General features: G+C 46.7%; 1 protein-coding gene across 2 annotated transcripts in view; it reads left to right on the forward strand.

The window, feature by feature from the left end:
• The window catches only part of PRDM11 (PR/SET domain 11), a 39,543-nt gene extending 32,737 nt beyond the window's left edge, over nucleotides 1-6,806 (forward strand). The window contains exons 7-8 of one of the 2 annotated variants that reach the window (XM_032187687.1): nucleotides 3,054-3,704; nucleotides 4,562-6,806. In XM_032187687.1, the coding sequence (XP_032043578.1) occupies nucleotides 3,054-3,704; nucleotides 4,562-6,726 (2,816 nt within the window). In that variant the 3' untranslated portion in view covers nucleotides 6,727-6,806. The remainder of the gene's footprint in view (nucleotides 1-3,053; nucleotides 3,705-4,561) is intronic. The other variant, XM_032187689.1, reaches the window with a different exon arrangement.
• The last annotated feature ends 14,376 nt before the right edge of the window (nucleotides 6,807-21,182 follow it).

Genomic DNA, 21,182 nt, shown 5'->3' on the forward strand with positions numbered 1-21,182 from the left:
AGTTGCTGCATGAGAAGGACAATGTAAACACTGTCATGGGATCATAAAAGAAAGATTTGTGTTGTGTTGTGTTGTGTTGTGTTGTGTTGTGTTGTGTTGTGTTGTGTTGTGTTGTGTCATGTCGTGTCATGTCGTGTCATATCGTGTTGTGTTGTGCCATCTTGTGTTGTGTTGTGTCGTGTTGTGTTGTATAGTCTGTGTGCTACCAGGGCCTGATGCAAAGCCCAGGAATCCCCTCTCACAAAACTTTCTGGCCTGAGGATCACCAAACTGGTGGTCCCAGAGACAGGCGCTGGGTTTGTCTTTGAACATACCACTTCCTCTGGCTCCCCTGAGCAGCTTATTCAAGGGAGTTCTGGCTGGTTTTGCGTGCATATGAAAGAGAGATTTCCTTGGTGTGTTTGTATGTCCATTTTCCTGGCTTAATTTATCTCCTCTTTCTTCAGAAAGATAATTTGGGATCGGCGCGACATCAGCTCCTTAGTCTTACAACCTTAGAGTGCTTGTACAGCGTACAGGAGGCTTTGTACTTGTCAGATTGATTCTTCCCTGGATAAAAATTGTTATCTTATCTTAGCAATAGTCATGCTGGAACAAACCCAGCGGTCCTTTAGGTCAGCGTAATGTCAGCACTACAGGAAGCTTTAGAGGAAGGCAAAAATTCTTAATGCATCTATTCATCTGTACAATGCTGAGACCTGAAGTTAATTAAGGGCATTTCTTTCCAGGCCTAGCCACAGAACAGCAGGGCCTCAGAGGGGCAGCCACACTAAAAATAACTTTCTAATTAAAATTCCCGTGTATATTATTACACAGCTGCTGTTGCTGCCTTGACTTGGTAAAAGGTGTCTCCTCTTTAAGCATGGGGTGGACAAGATGTCCTGAAAAAGATGGTTGTCCTCCATCACCTTGGAGTTCTTATGCACTTGCAGTTGTTACATCTTGATGGCCGTGCTTGGGCAATTCCCACGTCTGAATTAACACCGGTATGAATGTGCGTTTCTCTGTTAATGACCGTATTAATCACTGAGTGATAAGGTACACGCTGCAGTGGTTTTGCTGCATCCCATGCAGATGTTAGCTGTCCAGATGGCTTAGTACTTTCTGAAAGGACTGCAACAGACAGGCTGTGCCCTGAGAGGAGCTGTGTTGCAGCACTGGTCTGGAGGGGCTCCAAGGCTATGAGCCCTGCCCTACAGACTTGCCTTTAGTCTTGATTTATCATGGTTTGTGTCAGCTGAAATGATAACACAGCTGGCTCGGTGCTACGAGTGCTGTGAAGATCTGCCTCTGAGCTCCTTAGGACCTGCAATATCCTGCCTCACACTTGGGCAGAAGCTTAGGTGGCTGTGTATACCATCCTAGAAAACTCCTGACATCTCAGTGAGCCCATCCTTCAACCAGCTGGGCTCCAGGCTGTGTTCGCAAGAGGAGCACAGGAGTGTTGTTAAAATGGAGCATCACTTAGGGCCACTGCTAGACTTTTGAGACATCGCATCCTCAGCTGGGAGGGCACTGGGGGTGCGATCAGAGAAGGGCACAAAAATCTGCTGGGCTGTTTCCTGTTTAAAAGATTCCAAATTCCCTGCAGATGAACCAGTAAAGTGAAGTCACAAGCTTTACTAACTCACAGAAAGTAACATGGTTCCTGGGTTTTGTTTCTATCGGTAGTTTCTGACCCGCCTCATCACTGGAGTTGATACCAATAATATGAGGGATCGTCTTGGGATTTCTGGCTTTTCCATAGGGCCAAATCATTCAGTTGGCTAGGGGAAAAAATCACCAAGAAAGAAGAAGGATCCATTCTCTAAAACCCTACCTCTGCCAATAGTTCTTAGAGTCCATAACAGAAAATGTTAGGACAGAGACCCAAAACTCTGTCTGTATAAATTCTCCAACAGGATGCGTTGCAAACAAGGGCTGTTGTTATGGATTCGCTCAAGAAGTGTCTGGGGTTCCCAGCCAGCATCAAAACCCAGTACATAACCCCTGCCATGCAGGCCAACCCTTTTTATGGTGCCTTACTCTAACTGTTTTTGAGTCTTGCATCTTTTCTGCATTCTTAGCATTGCTCTCCTTAGAGAGGGAACGGTAGCTTTTACTCCGTAACTCTTATGAAAGCATGAATACACTTTAAAAGCAAACAAAACCAAAAAGCAGCATAAAGCAGCGTCTTGTTTGGGAAGCCATCAATGCTTGAAGTTATTTACAAGATAGAAGAATGATGGAAATTGAGCCAAACCTATCGTCTTTTGAATTTCCAGGTAAGGAAATCTGGCTATTCCCTTTATTTTAAGCAATTAATAATTTGTATGAGGTTGCTTTTGTTAATGTGTTTTGTTTTTTTTAATCACTGAATGGCCATGCTCTTAGACTCCACTGGCACAAGCTAGATATCCCATCCATGGAGGGCATACACCCATTGTAGCTCAGTTGACAATGCGTACCTTGGGCTTTAAGACTGCAAGTTATTTTTACTCCTTTGCCTTTGCATTTCTGGAGCAGCCTCCAAACTGAAAAAGAGTAAAGGGGGATGCAACCTTTGTGCTGTGGCATGCACAGATGCTGGGGTTCTCGTGAAACAGTCTGAATCTCTCGCTGCACTGCTGTACACTCGATACCTTTTACCAAGTCAAAACAGGCACAGGTCTTCCAGCCAGCCAAAATGGCATTTGGGCTCTGGGCATTAGGTTCCACCATGATCAGTGATTTACCTCATAGGCTCCTTCCACCGCAGGTTGGTTATACCGCTAGGTTAAACAGGCTGCCTGTAGTTTCTCTTCTCTTTAAAGTGTGTGGGTCCTACTCCGCTGTGGCTACCCAGGACTGTCTCTGTTTTTGCGGACGTGCCCATTAGCAGGGCTCCTCCTCTCGCAAGCCTCGGTTTCCACTGAGTCGTGTCAGTTCCCTGGTTTATAATGCAATGTACAGACCTGCAGGGATTCAGCCTACCTTTTTGTTCTTTTTTTTTTTTTTTTTTTCATTCAAGTTTTAGATTGAGGGATGTTGCTCGGTTCCCGGTGATAATCCCCACCCCTCGTTTTCCTTTCTAGGAGACAAAAGGTTACAGAGGGAAAAGTCAGAAAAGAATGTGGAAAATCAAGAGGACATGAGGGGGCCACTCCAGCTAACTACGTTAAAGCAAGGGAAGAGCCCCTACAAGCGCAGCTGTGACGAGGGGGAATCTCACCCCCAAACAAAGAAAAAAAAGATTGACCTCATCTTCAAAGATGTCCTGGAGGCTTCATTGGAGTCTGCCAAATTTGAAGAGAACCAGTTAGCAACAAGTACACCACTTACCATCAGAACAGCATCTAAATACCAGGCTGAAGACATTTTTGAGAGGTGTGGCACTGCCATGCAGCACGGCTCCCTAAACCTCAGCAGAAACCGGAGTGAAGAGGAGTGGAAGATCCCCCATGGTTCCTCTTTCAGTTCTGCCAAAGAAGTGGGGATCCTTGAAGACGATGAAGAAGAGCCTCTGTCTCTGAAAGCAGACAGCCCAACTGAGCTGTCACTGGCCTCTGCACAGGGCAACTCCCATGAAATCCCCACCACCTCCTTCTGCCCTAACTGCATCCGCCTGAAGAAGAAGATCCGGGAGCTGCAGGCTGAGTTAGACATGCTGAGATCTGGGAAGTTACCTGAGCCACCCGAGCTACCGCCCCAGGTACCCGAGCTCCAAGAGTTCTCAGACCCCACAGGTAAGCCTTGCCGAGTATCAGCCTTCTCCAAACCCTGCCTAAGGAAAGTAGGGAGATGCCTGTGTGCTGTGTACCCATCTAAAGCGTTTTGCTCTGAGTATTCAGGTGAACACGTGGTTCCGTGGAAGGTTCGTTGTCAGGTTTTGTGAACGGGTGGGACAAGAACTGATGCTGGAGGCACAGTGGAAGACACTGTCTGGGAAAGACTCTGTATGACGACTCGCTCTATTTGTTGCCATTGTAATCAATCATGCACTGCCAATAAAAGAGACATTCCATTGCAGACAGTTTGTTTGCTGTATTTTTGATGCATTCTCTTTCAGCGGAAGCCCCTCCCCAGTACCTTACATGCTACCAAGAAGCATTGCTTGAAAGTCCGAATGACTCAGTGGTAACACTGAAGTTTGCGCTCCTTGTGTACGAAATAATGTGTGCCTGGCTGTGTCAGGAAGGCTGTGCCTTCACTGGAAGGCACTCTCTGTTTTCTCCACTACCTTACCACAAAATATGTGCCCCTTTTTGAAGGTACTTCATTTCTGACAGGAGCATGCTATTGAGCAGCCACGAACCTTCACCAAAGGAATATTTGGGTCATATCATGTATTGTGCAAGTAGCCAGGATGTACTGTCATTTCTTGCTGTCCTTTGTGGCATGTTGGAGACAAAGTTCATATGCAGAAATGTTGATTTATTTTTCCTTCAAAGATGTAATTCAAATTGTACCCATAGTGCACTGTGGGCAGGGTACGTCCAGCTCATCAGGCAGTGCTCTACTGTCACAAGTAGTATGCTTCTCTAGCTCAAAGTCTTGTTAAATACCTTATTTTTTCCTCCTTTTCTTTTTTTTTTTTTTCCAGCTTCAGAAAGCATCATCTCTGTTCCCACCATCATGGAGGATGATGATCAAGAGGTGGATTCTGCTGATGAATCAGTTTCCAATGACATGATTGCTGCTACAGACGAGCCTTCCAAGATGTCTTCTGCAACGGGCCGGAGGATACGGCGGTTCAAGCAAGAGTGGCTTAAAAAGTTTTGGTTCCTGCGGTACTCCCCGACATTGAATGAAATGTGGTGCCACGTCTGTAGGCAGTACACAGTGCAATCCTCTCGGACTTCAGCCTTCATCATTGGCTCGAAGCAGTTCAAGATACACACAATAAAGCTTCACAGCCAGAGCAACCTCCACAAGAAGTGCCTGCAGCTTTACAAGCTCAGAATGCACCCAGAGAAGACAGAAGAGATGTGCCGAAATATGACCCTGCTCTTCAACACGGCCTACCACTTGGCTCTGGAGGGCAGGCCCTACTATGACTTCAGGCCTCTGGCAGAACTACTGAGAAAGTGTGAACTCAAGGTGGTGGATCAATACATGAATGAGGGAGACTGCCAAATCTTAATCCACCATATCGCCCGGGCTCTTCGAGAGGACCTGGTCGAGCGCATCCGACAGTCTCCTTTCCTCAGCATCATTCTGGATGGGCAGAGCGATGACGTGCTTGCCGACACAGTTGCGGTTTATGTACAGTACACGAGCAGCGATGGGCCTCCGGCAACCGAATTCCTGTCTCTTCAAGAACTGGGCTTTTCTACAACAGACAGTTACCTCCAAGCATTAGACAGGGCCTTTTCCAGCTTGGGAATCCGACTGCAGGATGAGAAGCCAACTATTGGCTTGGGAGTCGATGGTGCTAACATTACTGCCAGCCTGAGAGCTAACTTGTTCATGACAATCAGAAAGACCTTGCCGTGGCTTCTCTGCCTGCCCTTTATGGTACACAGACCTCATTTGGAGATTTTGGATGCAATCAGTGGGAAAGAACTGCCGTGCCTGGAGGAGCTGGAAAACAATCTGAAGCAGCTGCTCAGTTTCTATCGTTACTCTCCCCGACTGATGTGCGAGTTGAGGGTCACTGCTGCCACTCTGTGCGAGGAGACTGAGTTCTTGGGGGACATTCGAGCAGTGAAGTGGATCATTGGGGAGCAGAATGTGCTCAACGCTCTCATCAAGGATTACCTGGAGGTCGTGGCCCATCTCAAAGACGTCAGCGGCCAGACCCAGAGGGCAGATGCTTCCGCGATTGCCTTGGCCCTCCTCCAGTTCCTAATGGACTACCAGTCAATTAAACTCATCTACTTCCTGCTGGATGTGATTGCTGTGCTTTCACGCCTTGCCTATGTCTTCCAAGGGGAGTACCTTCTTGTGTCGCAGGTGGACGATAAAATAGAGGAGGCTATCCAGGAGATCAGTCGGCTAGCAGACTCGCCTGGGGAGTACCTGCAGGAATTTGAGGAAAACTTCCGTGAAAGCTTTAATGGCATTGCTGTGAAAAACCTACGGGTGGCTGAAGCCAAATTCCAGTCAATCAGAGAAAAGATCTGCCAGAAGACCCAGGTGATCCTAGCCCAAAGGTTCGATTCCCGTAGCCGGACATTTGTGAAAGCCTGTCAGGTATTTGACCTTGCAGCTTGGCCCAGAAGCACTGATGAGCTCATGAGCTATGGGAAGGAGGATATGGTACAAATATTTGAACACCTGGAGACGGTCCCATCATTTTCCAGAGAGGTTTGCAGAGAGGGGATGGACACCCGAGGGAGTTTGCTGATGGAGTGGCGAGAACTCAAGGTGGATTATTATACCAAAAATGGTTTTAAAGACTTACTCAGTCACATTTGTAAATACAAACAGAGATTCCCCCTCCTAAATAAAATAGTTCAGATCCTCAAAGTCCTTCCCACCTCATCGGCCTGCTGTGAGAAGGGGCGCAACGCCCTGCAGAGAGTGCGCAAAAACAACCGCTCTCGGCTCACACTGGAGCAGCTCAGTGATTTGCTGACGATTGCTGTTAACGGGCCGCCCATTGCCAACTTCGATTGCAAACGGGCGCTAGATAGTTGGTTCGAGGAAAAGTCGGGCAATAGTTACGCACTGTCAGCTGAGATGCTGAGCAGGATGTCGTCTCTCGATCAGAAGCCGATGTTGCAGAGCATGGACCATGGCTCTGAGTTTTACCCCGATATTTAGAAAGGAATGCCTCAGATCAGAAAGCTGTTGAATAATTTTTTTAATCTATACTCTAAACTTTGATATATTATATAATATATATATATATATTATATATATTAAGGAAAAACCCACACTGAAAATTTAAAAGTTAAGACGATGTGCGTCTGATAGAAGCTAAGCAGAATTTTAAAGATTGAGACAATGTTTAGAAATTTACTGGTGTCTCCAACCATGGCAGCTGCAGTGTAGGTGGCAACATTTCATTCTTTAGAAGCATGTGCTGGGGCCATACTCTACATGTTCAAACCTAACAATCTATAAGCTAGATGACGGGTCTTTGTCAGCCTCCTTCTCCCAGCGGTTTCCTTTGTATGTGTGTTGTTGGTTTGTTGGGTTGATTTTTGTGTCGTTGTTGTTGTTTTCCTCAGTTTTAATCTCTGCCTCTCTTTTCGTTGTTCAGTCCAGTTATTGAGCCATTTGAGCCTTTTGTTGACGACCGTCAGATTTCTGATTTCCGACAGAGCATCCTGTGCGTTCGTGTTGTCCCTGGCTGCCCAGCTCCACCTGGTGCTCTCTGTTCGAGTGGGAGCTTCTCGCACTCACAGAGGTTACTGGGTGGAGGGAAGGGCTGGGGCTGGGTTTTTGTTTGTTTTTGTTTTTTTTTTCAGAAACACATGCCTCCACTAAACTGTGATGCCCCTTTCTCAGTTCTCCCTACTTTTGGGCTGTAGAGTAATACTTGGCTTTCAGCTCCTTTTATGATAACCATAGTACCAGTCTATCATACATATATTATAACATGATGTCATGTGCAGACTATAAAATAGCAAAATAGAGAAGGCAGGGGGAAATTTTTGCATTTATATTTTTATATTGTAGGAAATAAATATATATATATATATATATACAACTATTCATTCAAAACCAGGGCTGCTGTGGAAGCTAGACAGCCAATGAGTCAAGAGCCATCTCTGGGCAGAGATTCAAAGGCTTAAAAAATTATATTCTAATTTACATTATTTATACTATGTCTTTATAATCCTAGATTGTTGTGGGGTTTTTTGTTTGTTTTGTTTTGTTTTGTTTCGTTTGGAATGACTGAAAGAAAAACCTGCTGCAGTTTGGTAGCAGGGGCTATCAATGCAAGATTATCTTGGATTATAATCATGTGATGATGTCCTATAAAGGTTCACGTATTCTCTTGTGACCAAGGTAACATGTTCCACAGCACAGCAGACTGATGACAGCAGGAAGAAGGGATGCTCTACTTCTTCCTGTGAAACATTTCTTCCTTTCTTGAAGGGATGCGGAGTCCAGCCAAAATGTGAATGGGGGACTTGCACCTTCTATCACAAAAGAGATTGTTCTGTGGGCTTGGGGTTCTTCTTTGTTTTATTGTTGTAAAGTAAACGAGCTCCACGCTTTCACAAAAATATCACTTCAGGTTAGAAAAGCAAAAAAAAAAAAAAAAAAAAAAGAAACAAAAAAGGTGCAAAAACTCCACAGATGCTAGTGCCTTGCCCCGCTGATGTGGCATGGACAGCACCAACCTGACCAGACCATCATGGGAGTGAGAACCTGTTGTCCAGAAGGTCTCCGAGCTGACAGGTTCTCACTTCCCAGAGGGATGAGCTTTGTGCCAAGCTGTGTTGTTTGGAAACATGATGGTGGTATCAGCAACACTGAACCTTTCCTTTCTCCTGTTACCCCCCTGCCCTTGGTCTTGGTGCTAAGATATCTCTAGAACCGTTGCTGCTAGTTGATAGCTTTTCATTTATATAAATATATATATATATATAATATTATTTTATTTTTTAAACTTTTTTCGTTTGTTTTCAATGGAGATGTAGCATGTTTGGAACCGATCTCTCTCGGAGTCACTTTCACTGCCAGGGTTCACACACTGTCTTCCCCAGGAAAACACACACCTCTACCTAGATCTCACTCACCTCCCACTAACCCGTTCGCCCTCAGCAGACCGGCACGGTTAATGTCGGTGGGCAACCAAGCCACTGCCTACCGGCTCAGCTCTCAGACCCGCGGACACAGCCAGGCTGGTGTTTTTGTCCGAGCTTTGGAAATGCTTTCCCTCTATCCCCATGGCGAGGAGGAGAGGTGGAGCCTGGCTGGAGCTCTTGCCGTGGCCAACCCTTGCCTCTTCTGCCCCGACTCGGCCCCGGTGTGGTTTGAGAGGGGCAGAGCAGCTCCCGCACATGCCGCGGGATGGCCGGGCAGGCAGGCTGCAGTCCGTAGCACTTACTCCCTTTCCCTCATACCGTACCTCAGATGACATGTGGCCTGCCGCGGGCTCGTTCGGATGGGGGGGAGCAAATGCGCCGGGGCCCCCCATGTGCCTCCGAACAGTGGGTGGGCACGGACACTTCTCCCCACTGCCCTCTGGCACGTCGCGGGCTAGGTTGGGGCATCAGTACACAGCGCCTAGCAAGCAGAAAATTGTTTTATTTGCCTAAACTGTTCTTGCATTTTTTTCCCTGCCTTTCCCAGTAAATGATGTGATCAAATTGATCCATTTGCCTAAAGGCATAAGAGTTAAGCCGGAAGCCCTCCGGCATGGTACAGACTCAAGGCAGCTCTTTGTGTGACCACAAAATAGGGATCTCTGTACACGAGCTGTTTGTGGCCCTCCAGACCCAGCAGTTGGTTTTTGCTCATGGTGCTGCCGTAAAGCTGATGGATCTGTTTCCTTCCAGGGAGGTGGCAGGTCTCCTCCTTAATTACAATTTGAAGAGATGGTAAAAGCAAAAAGAGAGTCCCTGTAGAAGAATGGCTGCTCGGTGGGTCCCTGACCTGGAGATGGGCGACGTAAACTTAGATGTTGGAGACAGGCAGATGTGGGAGAGTCTTCCTGCTCAAGGTGTGCACAGATGTCTAGGGAAGTGTGGCAGCAGGAGCAAAAATAACAAAAATGTATATATATATTTGCTGTGAGCTGCTGTAAGAGAGGCCAGCAAGACAGTTTCCCTCCTCCTCTTTTTTAATTTTCCTTTTCTCAACTCCATACCTCTTTGTGGGGGAGAAAAAAAAATCACCTGCCTTACTGTTTGCAGCACTGAAAACTCCTTGGCATGGGGCTTTTTTTCACGGAGGCCTACGTGAGGGAAGAGACACTTGGGAACAGGCTCCAGGCACCTCTGTAAACAGGAACAATTCCCCAGTGCTTGTGCTGAGCCGCCTAAAATGCCTGCGTGCAGCCTCCACTCTAAACCTCTTTGCTTTTTTTGCCACTGGGGAAAAAAATGGTACCTTGCCTTGGTTGGCAAGGTAAAAGCTGCCAGAGACTTGTTCAGAAATGATTCCTGTAATTTGCCACTCCTTCCTTTTGGTTCATTTGCAAATCCCACTTTCATCAGCGACATCTTTCACTGGGTGCTCTTATTCCCAGCGGCAAAGTGAAACGTGCAGCGGGTGGCTTTTTCTCCAGGCAGCCAGCTAAAAAAGGGAAAGCGTTTGTTTCTTTTGCAAATAACTTTGCGTGTGTCCGTGAGCAGTGTCTGTGGGAAGAGCAATTCCCCAGGACTGGATATTGCTGATACCCATGAGCGGGAAAGGTCAGAGACCCCTTGCATTGGTCATGGGGGGGAAATGAGCACTCGGTGCAGCAGCCGCAACACAAAGAACTCCCCATCACCCCCACATGAGAAAATAAACCCAGCCTTTGTACTAGTCAAGCGCAGGTGCTTTGCAAGTTTTCCCTCCAGGTTTATCCACCTATCTCAGATCTGTAGCTGTTACTCACATGGATAGTCCTGTGGATGGAAACGTGACTGCCCGCACGAGCAAGATTCGGGGGGGGGGAGAGGAATAACAATGCAAAGCGCCCTTGGCTTTTCGGCACCCTGCCTGGCCAGCCTTTCCTGAGAGCAGGTGCCTTTCCGTGCCCTGTTTGCAAATGCAAGCAGCCGGCTCGAGGGGATGCGAGGCCGAGCAGTGGCAGCGGTAGGGAGGTCACGGTGCAGGGCAGAGAGAGGCCACCTCAGCTGGGAGGTCTCAGTGCACCGGCTTTAATCAGTGCCCTTCCCACTGCCCTGACCCAAGGGGAAGGTTGTTTTGAGCATATTGCTCACAGCATCTTGAGCGGCTGCAGCAGCAGAGAGAGGAGGGTTTTGTTTTTCTCAGATGAGCTCTTTATCTTCTCCTCCCCTCCCCTCCCCTTCCTAGCCAGGGCATCTGACTGTGAATAACACACACCTCTTCAAACCCCAGGGTTTGTACTTCTAGCCCATGGGCTTTTTGGTTGCCAATTTTTGCTCAAGCTCCTTGACTCTTATCGCCTGCTGCAAAGCAGAACCCCTTAAGCACATCCTTCTGCAGGGCTCACCCGTGGCTGCGGGATCCAGGGCCCTCTGGCCACGAGACCGAACTCAGCAGGGATAATCCTCACGGAACAAGAGACCAAAGCTCTTCCCATACCAGCAGCAGCGCGCGGGAGCCATGGGGAGGAGAGGCGATGGGCAGGGTCCCGGTGTGTTGTCCATGCTGGGGTTTGCGCTGACCCCAGCAATGTCCCCCGTGCCAGTTGCGCTTTTGCTGATAGGAATCCTCAGACGTGATTCAGGCTCCGTCTATTTCTTTCTCACAGCACAAACTCAGCCAGGTGGCCCGCAGGGTCTTCGGTGTCCCCTTTCCTTTTTATCTCATTTGTATTGCTGTTTGACCGATGGGTAAAACACCTTAAACAGCCGGCTTGCAAATAAGCAGCAACATGCTCTGCTTTTGCAGATTCCCCTCTCAGCCCTGTCGAAAGAGGTCTTAAAAGCAGAGAAATGGTACGTTGCTCCCCCAGCCATTGTATTCAATGCAGTAATGCCTATGCAATTCCTGTCTCCCTTGGAGACATGTATGATGTGTGTGCATGTAAGCTAGTGTATGTATACAGTACATATGCATACAGTCTATATATTGTATATACGCACATCCCAGTACATATACACACCGTACAAAAGATAAAAATCACATGCTTATATATCTATAAATAAAATCCTATATATTTATATATTTCTATGTTTTCGATAGATATAAAGATATAATATAGAGATAGAATCAACCACCCTTGTGTAAGGCTGGCCCTGTGTTCTGGCACAAGGCATGTAACACTGAAGACTTTGGACTTTGGGACAGTTTTAGCCATACACTGAGGCCTACATTTACACATATAGCACTCTACAGAGAGGGGCTTTGCTGTGGTTAGGGCAAGGGGGCTCCTTGCTGGCATGTTCACCAAGTGCTCAATAAGGTTTGTGTAACACAGGAATGTCATGGTGTGGGAGCACACTCGAGTGTCCTTGTCTTCTTCTGAGTAAGCCTTTGGTGAAGGTCCTGTGTGCTCACACTTGGACAGACGTGTATCCCACCCTCGTATGCACTTTTCTGTCTCTGCATGGATGTGGTTGGCAACTGAGCGTACCCGTGCCGCGAAAGCATGGCTCTGCTTTTCCCACCTGCTGTCGCTAGCACAGCACGGGGCAAGAGAGCGCGTTTGCACAGGTTATCAGTCAGTCGGTGATCAGCGATGTAGCTGGAATAAAGCAAGGAGAGCCGATGCGTTGTGAGTTGAGGGACGGTCACACGGTCAGAGCTGGCAGGGACGCTCTATGGAGCCAGAGCGGCGAGCAAGAAGGGCTTGCCGCACAAGCAGACCTGTGCTTACGTGCCCAGCATATCTGTGCTGGGACTTGGGGTGGGTCCAGGCAGTGGCTCCCGTGGTTCAGCTCCTCCACCTGCCCCCGTGCCTCTCTCCTCACGCGGCAGCTGTCGGCACGGGCCCAGCAGTGGGTCTGGCGGTGACAGGCCACGAGCAGAGGCCTGGCTGGGCCTGGTGGCCACCTCACTGCACTCTCGGTTGTTTCCATTTTCACCTTCTGCTGGGAGGAGGGTGGGCGATAATCCCGACAGTTGGCTTACACTGGTATCGCACGAGCCGGCGCTGTGCAAGCTCCCCCCAAACTCCACATCCCCCGCCCTCCATAACAAGGCCTCTCGCCTCCACACAACTGGTAATCCACCTCAGCCCGCAGCGGGCAGCTCCCGGCCCCGCTCCTCACCAACCTCAGAGAGGGTTTCCTCGCTCCCGGCCCCCTCCTCCGGATGCCACTGACACTCATGCAGGCTCGGCCAGCGGGCACGCTGCTGCCGGGCCACGGACTCTGATGCACTGCACCTCACGTTGAATAAGCTCGCTGGGCCAGGTGGGGGAACCGCGTCTCATAATGCTGTAATGTCCTGGATGCTACGGGAGGGCTGCAGAGCTTTCTGCCAGTCGTGGCGTCCTCACAGGCTCACCCGACTGTTGGCGAGATGCGTTTCTCGTTCTTACTTCCACAAAACAGAAGGTTTTGTCCCAAACCTCTCCGTACCCCCACCCAAGCACAGCCCTGCTGAACTGTTTCAAGCTATCTCACACCCACCCACCCACCACACACACACACACACACACAATGAGAGAAAAATATCTAGAAGTCTATTACTACATATGTATTAATATGTTAATATCACTCTTTTGGAGAACATTAAAATGTTATTACTTTACAGACTATGCTTTATAGTACCTGTGTGAAAGGACCTAGGACACTGGATACGAATAGAGCTATGTTGATATATCATAGTATGTACACGAGAACCTTCCTTTTGTCATATTATCCTTGTAATGTAAAATGATTGTTAATAAAAAAAAACATTTAAATTTATCAAGTCGGGTTGCTGATGCTTTCTATTGTTATTGGAGGTTAACGTGATTTTCCCAAAACAAGGGCATCCAAACAGATGCACCCCCTCATCCCCAGCCCATTTTGGTGGATGGTGAGTGTAAGGCACGGGTCCAGTGATCATTTATCCGGCAGGGTAAGCTGCAGCCTCCTGACCTACTGGTAGCTCTCCATCTTAGGTGACCCATTCCCAAACGTGCTGTTTGTAATTGCAAAAATCCCACAAAATGCTCCTGCCAGCTGCTCAGTGAGCAGGTCCACCACCTCCTGGGAAGGAGCTACATCATTTTACCAAGGGCAAGCAGGAACATCCATGGATGAGCACTGTGAGTTGTGTTTCCTGAATTAACAGCTGTTAAAGCTTGAAGTATGACCTCCTCCCCTCGCTGGCTCAGCCTGGTAGCTGCTGGGGACTGAGCCCCCCAGGAAGGTGCAACGGGGCCCATCCTTCCTTTGCTTTGGTTCAGTTTTGCACGCCAGCCCTAGCACAGGCTGCCAACATCTGGTAGACAGAAACGTAGGCGGGCAAGGCCCTTCCAGCTCAAACAGTTACTCTCTCAAATGTAAATGTGTCTGTATGTCAGTGGGAGAGAACCAGAAAACACAGGAGGAGGGATACTGTATGCAGAACTACAACTGAGAGGGTTGTTACAGATAATATTGCTGAGCCTCAGTCCTGAGACGTGAAAACTGTTGTAAACAGGACTGGCTGTTTAATTTAACTGGGTATGGGTGAATCTTGAGATTTCCAGTTAATCCTGGAAATGGATACCAGTGAATCAACTAGTGTTACATGAGGTAGGCAAGTTATTTAACTCTTAGCAAACTTAATACAATGGATGTGTATGGTTTAGAAAGGGTTTTTTTCCCCATTAGGGAATCCATAGGAATATAAATCCTCACAGTCAAGGGCTTTGACCTGTTGACTTGCTGTGTCTCACTGGTGCTGAGCACTTTGCTAGTCCTATATAGAAGGAAACATGAGTACAAATTCTGGCCCTGAAGGAGGTTAGGGCTTAGAGGGCTCACAGGCTGTAGCTGATGGGAGAGCTGGGCCTAGGGGGAAAACGCACTCAGGAGCACAAATGACTGCCAGTGAGTAGCTGTACATCGGTTTCAGAACTCAGTGTCCCCAGTTTTAGCCAAAGACAATGACAGCCGTAGGGACTAGAAGCAAGAGGCAATTTCCAGACTCTGAAGTGAAAATAGCCAAAAATTAGTGCTCACTTAGGAAAGGTTTTTCTTAGTGACTTCCTTGAAGACACGGAACAATCCAAGTATTACAAATAATTTGCCATTTTCTGGCAGCTTTCACTGCACTGATTAAACTCGTTTGTTTCTGAGCAGTAAATAAGCCCAGCTAAACCCTGCCAGCAGCCAGGGCTTAGCTCCAGCTCCATGGGGTTGGGGTTTGCTGGGCACTCGGCAGCCAGCAGTGGAAACCCTGTCCCTGGGGTTTTGTCTTTGCTAGTCAATTGATAGCACACCAGGCAGGGTGATGCTTCACTTTCAGCAGATCAACCATGTGTGAAGAGTAAGAGCAGCATGTAAAATTCATTGCTGATTTGTAATTAATTTCCTAGAAGTGGTTTTGTGCTGCGGACACTTGACTACTGCTGTTGGCAGTGATCGGCCTCCTTGCTGATAACTGCAGATTGAGGACTTAAAAGCAAGATTCCTTCAAGCAAAGTACATGATCTGAGTCAATGTAAGGAAGGGAAGCTTGCACGAATTTATCTGGTCTAGGGCTAAAGGTGCCCTTCATTTTTAGGACCACTGATTCCCATGTCAATACGAGTGAAAAGGAAATTGAAAAATTCCTCGGTGATGGTTGTCATAGCATTAACGCCTGGCATGCTCTTCCCCAGCTCTGCTGGTGTCTTGGCCGTGCTCCACAGAGATGGCTGTTGTTAGCAGCTGGCACTCAAAACTTAATTTAGCCAAAAACCAAACGTGCTGTCCCTTCCTGGAAACAGGAGGCTTGTAGGAGAAACAGGGTCCAGCCCCACGGCAGCACACAGCAGTGGGCACAGGGGAACAGATGCAGCTACTCGCAGAGCTGTTGCCACACAAACAGAAGCACAGCTCGTTTACAAGGGGCTCTAAAAATATCCGACGGATAATCAAAGGCTCCTGCGGAACAGCATCTGCGCTAACGAGACTTCTCAGCTCTCTGAAGTCCCTCGTTTTAAGTTGTTTTGATGCAAGGGGAAAAACAAGCTTTCTGTCTGCACTGCTGTCAGCTGTCCCCGTTTCTGGGGAGACGGTGCAGGGTGGACGAGCCACGTGGAGGCGGCACAGCAGGCACACCAGGGCCAGGATAGAGATGGGGCTGGCAGAGCCAGCGGGTTTGTGTCAGACCTGAGGTGTCTTTCCAGGGACATTTGGGGCCCCTTCCTTGTTCAGTTTATCAGAGATCACCAGTCAAGGTGCAAGGAAAGGGAGGAACAGGCTACAGACCTCTATGCCCAGCACTTGCCATAGCTGCAACAAATCCATTGGGTTAGGTGCCCCTCTCTCCTGGCACACAGAGGATTAAGGACCAGCCCCATTTTAATTTTTAAATAATGGTGGCAAAAAAAGTTCTAATAAACCCAATGTGGCAATGAGCAGTAGGGGCAGAAGGAGGATGGTTCTCTAGAGGCTGTTGCTCCTTCTGAACAGGCTGGGCTGGCAATTACTGAGGAGCCCAGCATTGATCCCCTGGGCAGGGAGATTTGTCCATGTCAAACACGCTGCCCCTGTTCAATGCCCTGTGGGGCATACATGCAGCTCCTTTCCCTCCGTCTCTGCGGCGAATGCTCCAGCAGCATCAGCTCTGCAGTGCAGCTGACAGACGAGCAGCAACCCTCTCTGTGAAGCCAACAACAGCCTGGAGCCCCGTCAGACTCCGCTTTGCTGTTTCTCCTTGTGCTTTAGCACTGAGTGTGATGGGTGACAGATTGCCCCCAAACTGTCAATGAGGTAAATAGCTCCCACTCCTGCCCCCCAAATCTGTCTTTATTTTCTTTTATGTGTAGTTTTTGATCTTCTTGTCTTGTTATGAACCAGCTAATTCCGGTGATAGTATTAGGTCAGTTAGGCAGGTATTTGCTCCTATTGGTGCGTGGTTTGCAGAATATCATCAGCACCCCCCGGAAAGCACTGAGATCAGCAAGAAGGCTGAATCCAAGTTCACTTCTTAGCTTTGTTTCAGGGATGGAGCCTGTTATCTGGGTGGAAGCTGACTGCCATTCCCTAACCTCTTCAAGCTGCAGGAAAGCCTTTACAGCTTTGCCTAGCTACCACCCTGATGAAAAACCATCAGCTTTCCAATGTTTGGCCAGAACAGGACTCTACTCCTGGCTGCTCCCCTTCTCATCACATACCCATCCCTTGGAGGTACCATTCAGCGGACCTCCTGTGGACTTATCCCAGTAGTTTGTACCTCTGGCTTGCAAGCCGCACGCACAGGGGACTTACCCTACAGCAAACAAACAGACACAATGCCAATACAGTTTGGAATTATTTACTTGTGGTGATTTACATTTTGTGCTGTAACATTAGACACAATGGTTGAGTCTCATGCTCTTGTTTGTGCTTTGGACTGTGCGTACAATATAGTCTTGACAAACAATATCTGCTCTGTACAATAAACACATTCAAACACTGAAGGACTGAGTAAGCAGAAAAGCCTTCTCATGCTGGAAGGCCACAAAACACTATTTCACTTTGCCACTACTGTTGTAGAGTTTGATATTACCAACACAAAATAAAACAATATAAAGTGTCAAGTATTTATATTTGCTCATCATGCTTATCTTTCAGCACACGAACCAAATTCATTTTGAGACATAGTTACATTCTGGAACACAAAAAAAGATGCTGCCAAGCTCTGCCCTTCAATCCAATCAAACTTCAAACTGAGCTCCAAAAGAGTGCAAGAAGCGTGGTCCAAGATACCTTGGCTCCCGGATTTAACTAAATGTCATTGTGCTTAACTCAGACCCCTGCTACTGATACAGTTTTTAAACTATTTCCCACCATATTGCTGTCTATAAATCATGTGCTTGCCAGTGGTGAAGAACAGTTGAGCTGTAACGCATAGTATGCAATTTACAGCTATTGTGTCTTTATGCTGCAGAGGTGGCAGCACTGATGTGGGAAATAACTACACGGTTTGCCTTTTCAATGGTCATCACAGGAAGCAAGTAATTAAAGTAACATCCAGTTTCCTGCACACCATTTGATGAAGATCAGGTCCAGAATCTCAGATCCACACACATCAGGAAAATTTGGGCAAACCTTGGGCTGTATTTCTAGAGCCCAAATTACAACCTCCTCCATTCCAGTAAAAAATGTGTGTCTTGGGACACTACTCCCACAAAGTACTGATGACAGATGCTAAAAAAATTCAGAGTACTTTTGTTCAAAGTGTTGAAAGCACAGTAATGCCTGGGAGAACAGTTGAACCTGAAAATTTTCCCAGCCTTATCCCAGTCCTGTTGAAGGGAATTTTCCATTAATTTCTGAAGTGTTACCTCTTTTCAAAGCAAAGATGGTTCCTATCATCATGCAAGGATATCTGGGACAAGAAATGAGGGAAATAAGTTGTCTGCTGAAAAAGTGCTACACTTAGAGGAGACAAACTGCAACCACTGCCCCTTACAACTGCAGAAGGTGGCTAAGGGTAGTAATGACTCTCAAATATCCCAGAGATGTTTTAGGGACTATCGGTGATCTGTGCTTTTTTGATCTCTTTTACAGTAGCACAAATAGACCAAAATCAAACTAGGTCATTTGTTTGGGAAGATCTAGCTCTGAGGGCAGGCCAAGGCAAAACAACATATGGCTATCATCTATGTTTTGACCAAATAGCACCTTAATGTAGCCACAGGTTACTTCTTCTGGCCTCTCAGTTCCCTCCTGTGAACAGAGGTCTCAGCAGAAGACCAGCTTTCTCCCAGGGAATGTTGGATGCAATATGGGAGCTGCATTTCTCATTCTGTCTGACAGCAGTAGTGTCACTTGGTTTCTGCGACTGGATGAGGAATAGTGAACCCCCATCCTCAGAGTCCCTGTCCCCTTTGTGAACAGGACTGTTCTTTTTAACCAGATTGACTGCATTTTTTTCCTTCCTCCTTACTTCACTTACAGCCATACTTGCACATTCATGTTAGTGGGTTATAGTAGGCAGAATGATCTGTGCAGCCGCTGAATCACCACTGGGGAATCTAAATACCTGGCTGCTTGGTCACACACAGAGCTTAAGAACATTAATTGTCATAACTGCCTTTTTTTTTTTAGCTTCTTCTGGTACAATGCAGTTTATAAGCAGCAGCCCTTAATTTAAGACGTCAGTCATGCTTGCTGATATTCCTGTATTTACAGCTTCAGGAACTGAAAACCATGGAGCTGTCTGCCTCGGTTCTCTGGCAATTTTATGCTGAAGTGATGCTTTTACTGCTCGTATTGCTGAAACTACTCATTATGATGACACTGAGAATTTCCAATACTTTTTGTTTATATTTATAATGTTGCCATCTACCACAGTAACTGCATAATTCATCTGCCTGGGCCCTTTCAGCTCCTACCGTGCCAGGGCTCGGGGACATACAAGTATGGCTAAACATGTGATACAGGCAGTGGGTTACCTGGGATAAGGGCAGGGCCCTGGACAGGTGCAGGAATGTGATGACAAACAGCCCCTATTAACAGAGTTCAAAAGGGCCTGGGCTGGGCGTCCCTGCCCCTCCAGTACCACACGTACACAGCATTCCTTCTGCTCATGGGAGCCAGCACCCTTAACTGCACTGCCTTTTAGTCCCTGAACAAACGGCACTCGTTAAACCAACACCTGGCAGGTTGTTAAGACTGTGGTGAATGCAAAAAACATTCTTCCCAGGCTAAAATGCCAGAAAAACAGAAAAGATCGAACCAGGAGAGACGCATACATTTGTACTGCTCTTCCCCATTTCAATTCTGATGCAGCAAAGGAGGGAACAACACCAGTCTTTAACACCAATGCCACCACTTTGCCCTAAGAAAGTTTTGTGTTCATCTATATATACATCTTTTTCTGCCGTAAAAGAGGACATTATTCTTTTTCACAGCAAAATCAGATTTCAGGGGGCTATTTCTTAGATGCTGTAGGATTGCTATCTAATTACAGGGTGTGCCAAAATCACCAGGGGCAGAGGCAGATAATGCTGTTTACAATCAGTCACCAAGACGTTATAAAAGGCTCATTAAAATAAGGAGGCAGAACTAGAGAAATCTCTTGGCAGCAAGACAAATATTTGGCCCTTCAGGCTTTCAGTGCCAGCCAAATAGCATCATACCATGAAGTTATCCTTCTTATCATTATCCTAAAAAGAAAGAAGAAAACTGCAGCACTGCCAGAAAACTACAGGTAGAGTAGGCCAACATGACAACAAATTTTGCACTTAAATGGAAAACATTATTCCAAATCTATAGGAATGCATACAGACAAATCATGAACATAGCTAGGATTGTGTTGAAGCAACTAGTAAGAATGCTCTATCAACTAAATCTCTACCGTGTCTAGTTTATTCACAGAATCCTACATCTTTTTCTTAATAAACAAAAGCCCATAGAGCAAAAAAAAAAAAAAAATCAATTCTGTTTTTGTTTAAATCCCCCCTAGCCAGTAGAGCAATATCAGAGATGAAATTATTAGGTATAAGAGTCATTGACATATTTTGCTTTTCTGTGTGTTTGCTTGGTCAAAGCTGTTTTTACCACTTTCTTCAAAGTGCTCCTGTAACTTCTGGCTACACCACCTATAATGGGAATAGCAGTGTATGGATAACGTTTTCCAGTGTATATTGACCTTGTTGATTTGTTCACAGAGTTACAACATCACTGAGGTTGGAAAGGACCTCTGAAGATCTTATCTTGTCCAACCCCATCCCTGCTCAAGCCAGGGTAAACTACAGCAGGTTGTCCAGCACCATGCCCAGTCAGGTTTGAGTGTCTCCAAGGATCAACAACCTCTTTTGGAAACTTGTTCCAGTGTTCGATCATCTTCACAGTAAAACAGGATTTTTTCCTTCCTTCCTTGCTTCCTTCCTTCCTTTCTTTCTTTCTTCCTTCCTTCCTTACTTACTTACATGTACTTCCCTCTCTCTCTCTGATCTTCTCCAAGGATCAAACTCAGCAAGCTTGCTGAGGGTGTGCTCCATCCTGTTGTTCAGGTCATTAATGAAGATGTTAAGCAGAGTTGGTCCAAATACCAGCCCCAGTCAGTAACAGTGAGTGGCTTCCAGCTGAACATCACCCCTCTGTTCATAGACTTCTGTGCCTGGCTCTTCAGCCATTTTTCAGAGACTGATTCTGGTTGTTTTCACTTTCTCTATTTATTTCTATTTGAAATAAATTAATTTATTGAAATAAATTTATTTCTATTTGAAATAAATAGAGGGACCCTCTAATAGCTGACCCTGGGGAAAAAAAATGTTCTCAGAGTTTCTTAGTGCTACAAACCATGTGATTCTGTTCTCAGATTTTTAGATGTTTTGTCCCCATGCATGACCCTCAAAGCTGTGTCTACTACTTGAAATAAAGTGGTAGAACAAACAGTGTGTATTTGAGGTCATAACATCATTGCTGCCAATTCCAGCTTTTCAGTCCATCTAGACAATAAAAGGACAGTAAACAGTAACATTTAAGCCACGTCAAATCTTGAAAGTGTACACACACACACACACAAAAAAAAAAAACAAACAGCCCTAGAGAGTCTGTCTGGTCAGT

The sequence above is a fragment of the Aythya fuligula genome, chromosome 5 (assembly GCF_009819795.1).
Source record: "Aythya fuligula isolate bAytFul2 chromosome 5, bAytFul2.pri, whole genome shotgun sequence".
In the NCBI taxonomy this organism is placed as follows: domain Eukaryota; kingdom Metazoa; phylum Chordata; class Aves; order Anseriformes; family Anatidae; genus Aythya; species Aythya fuligula.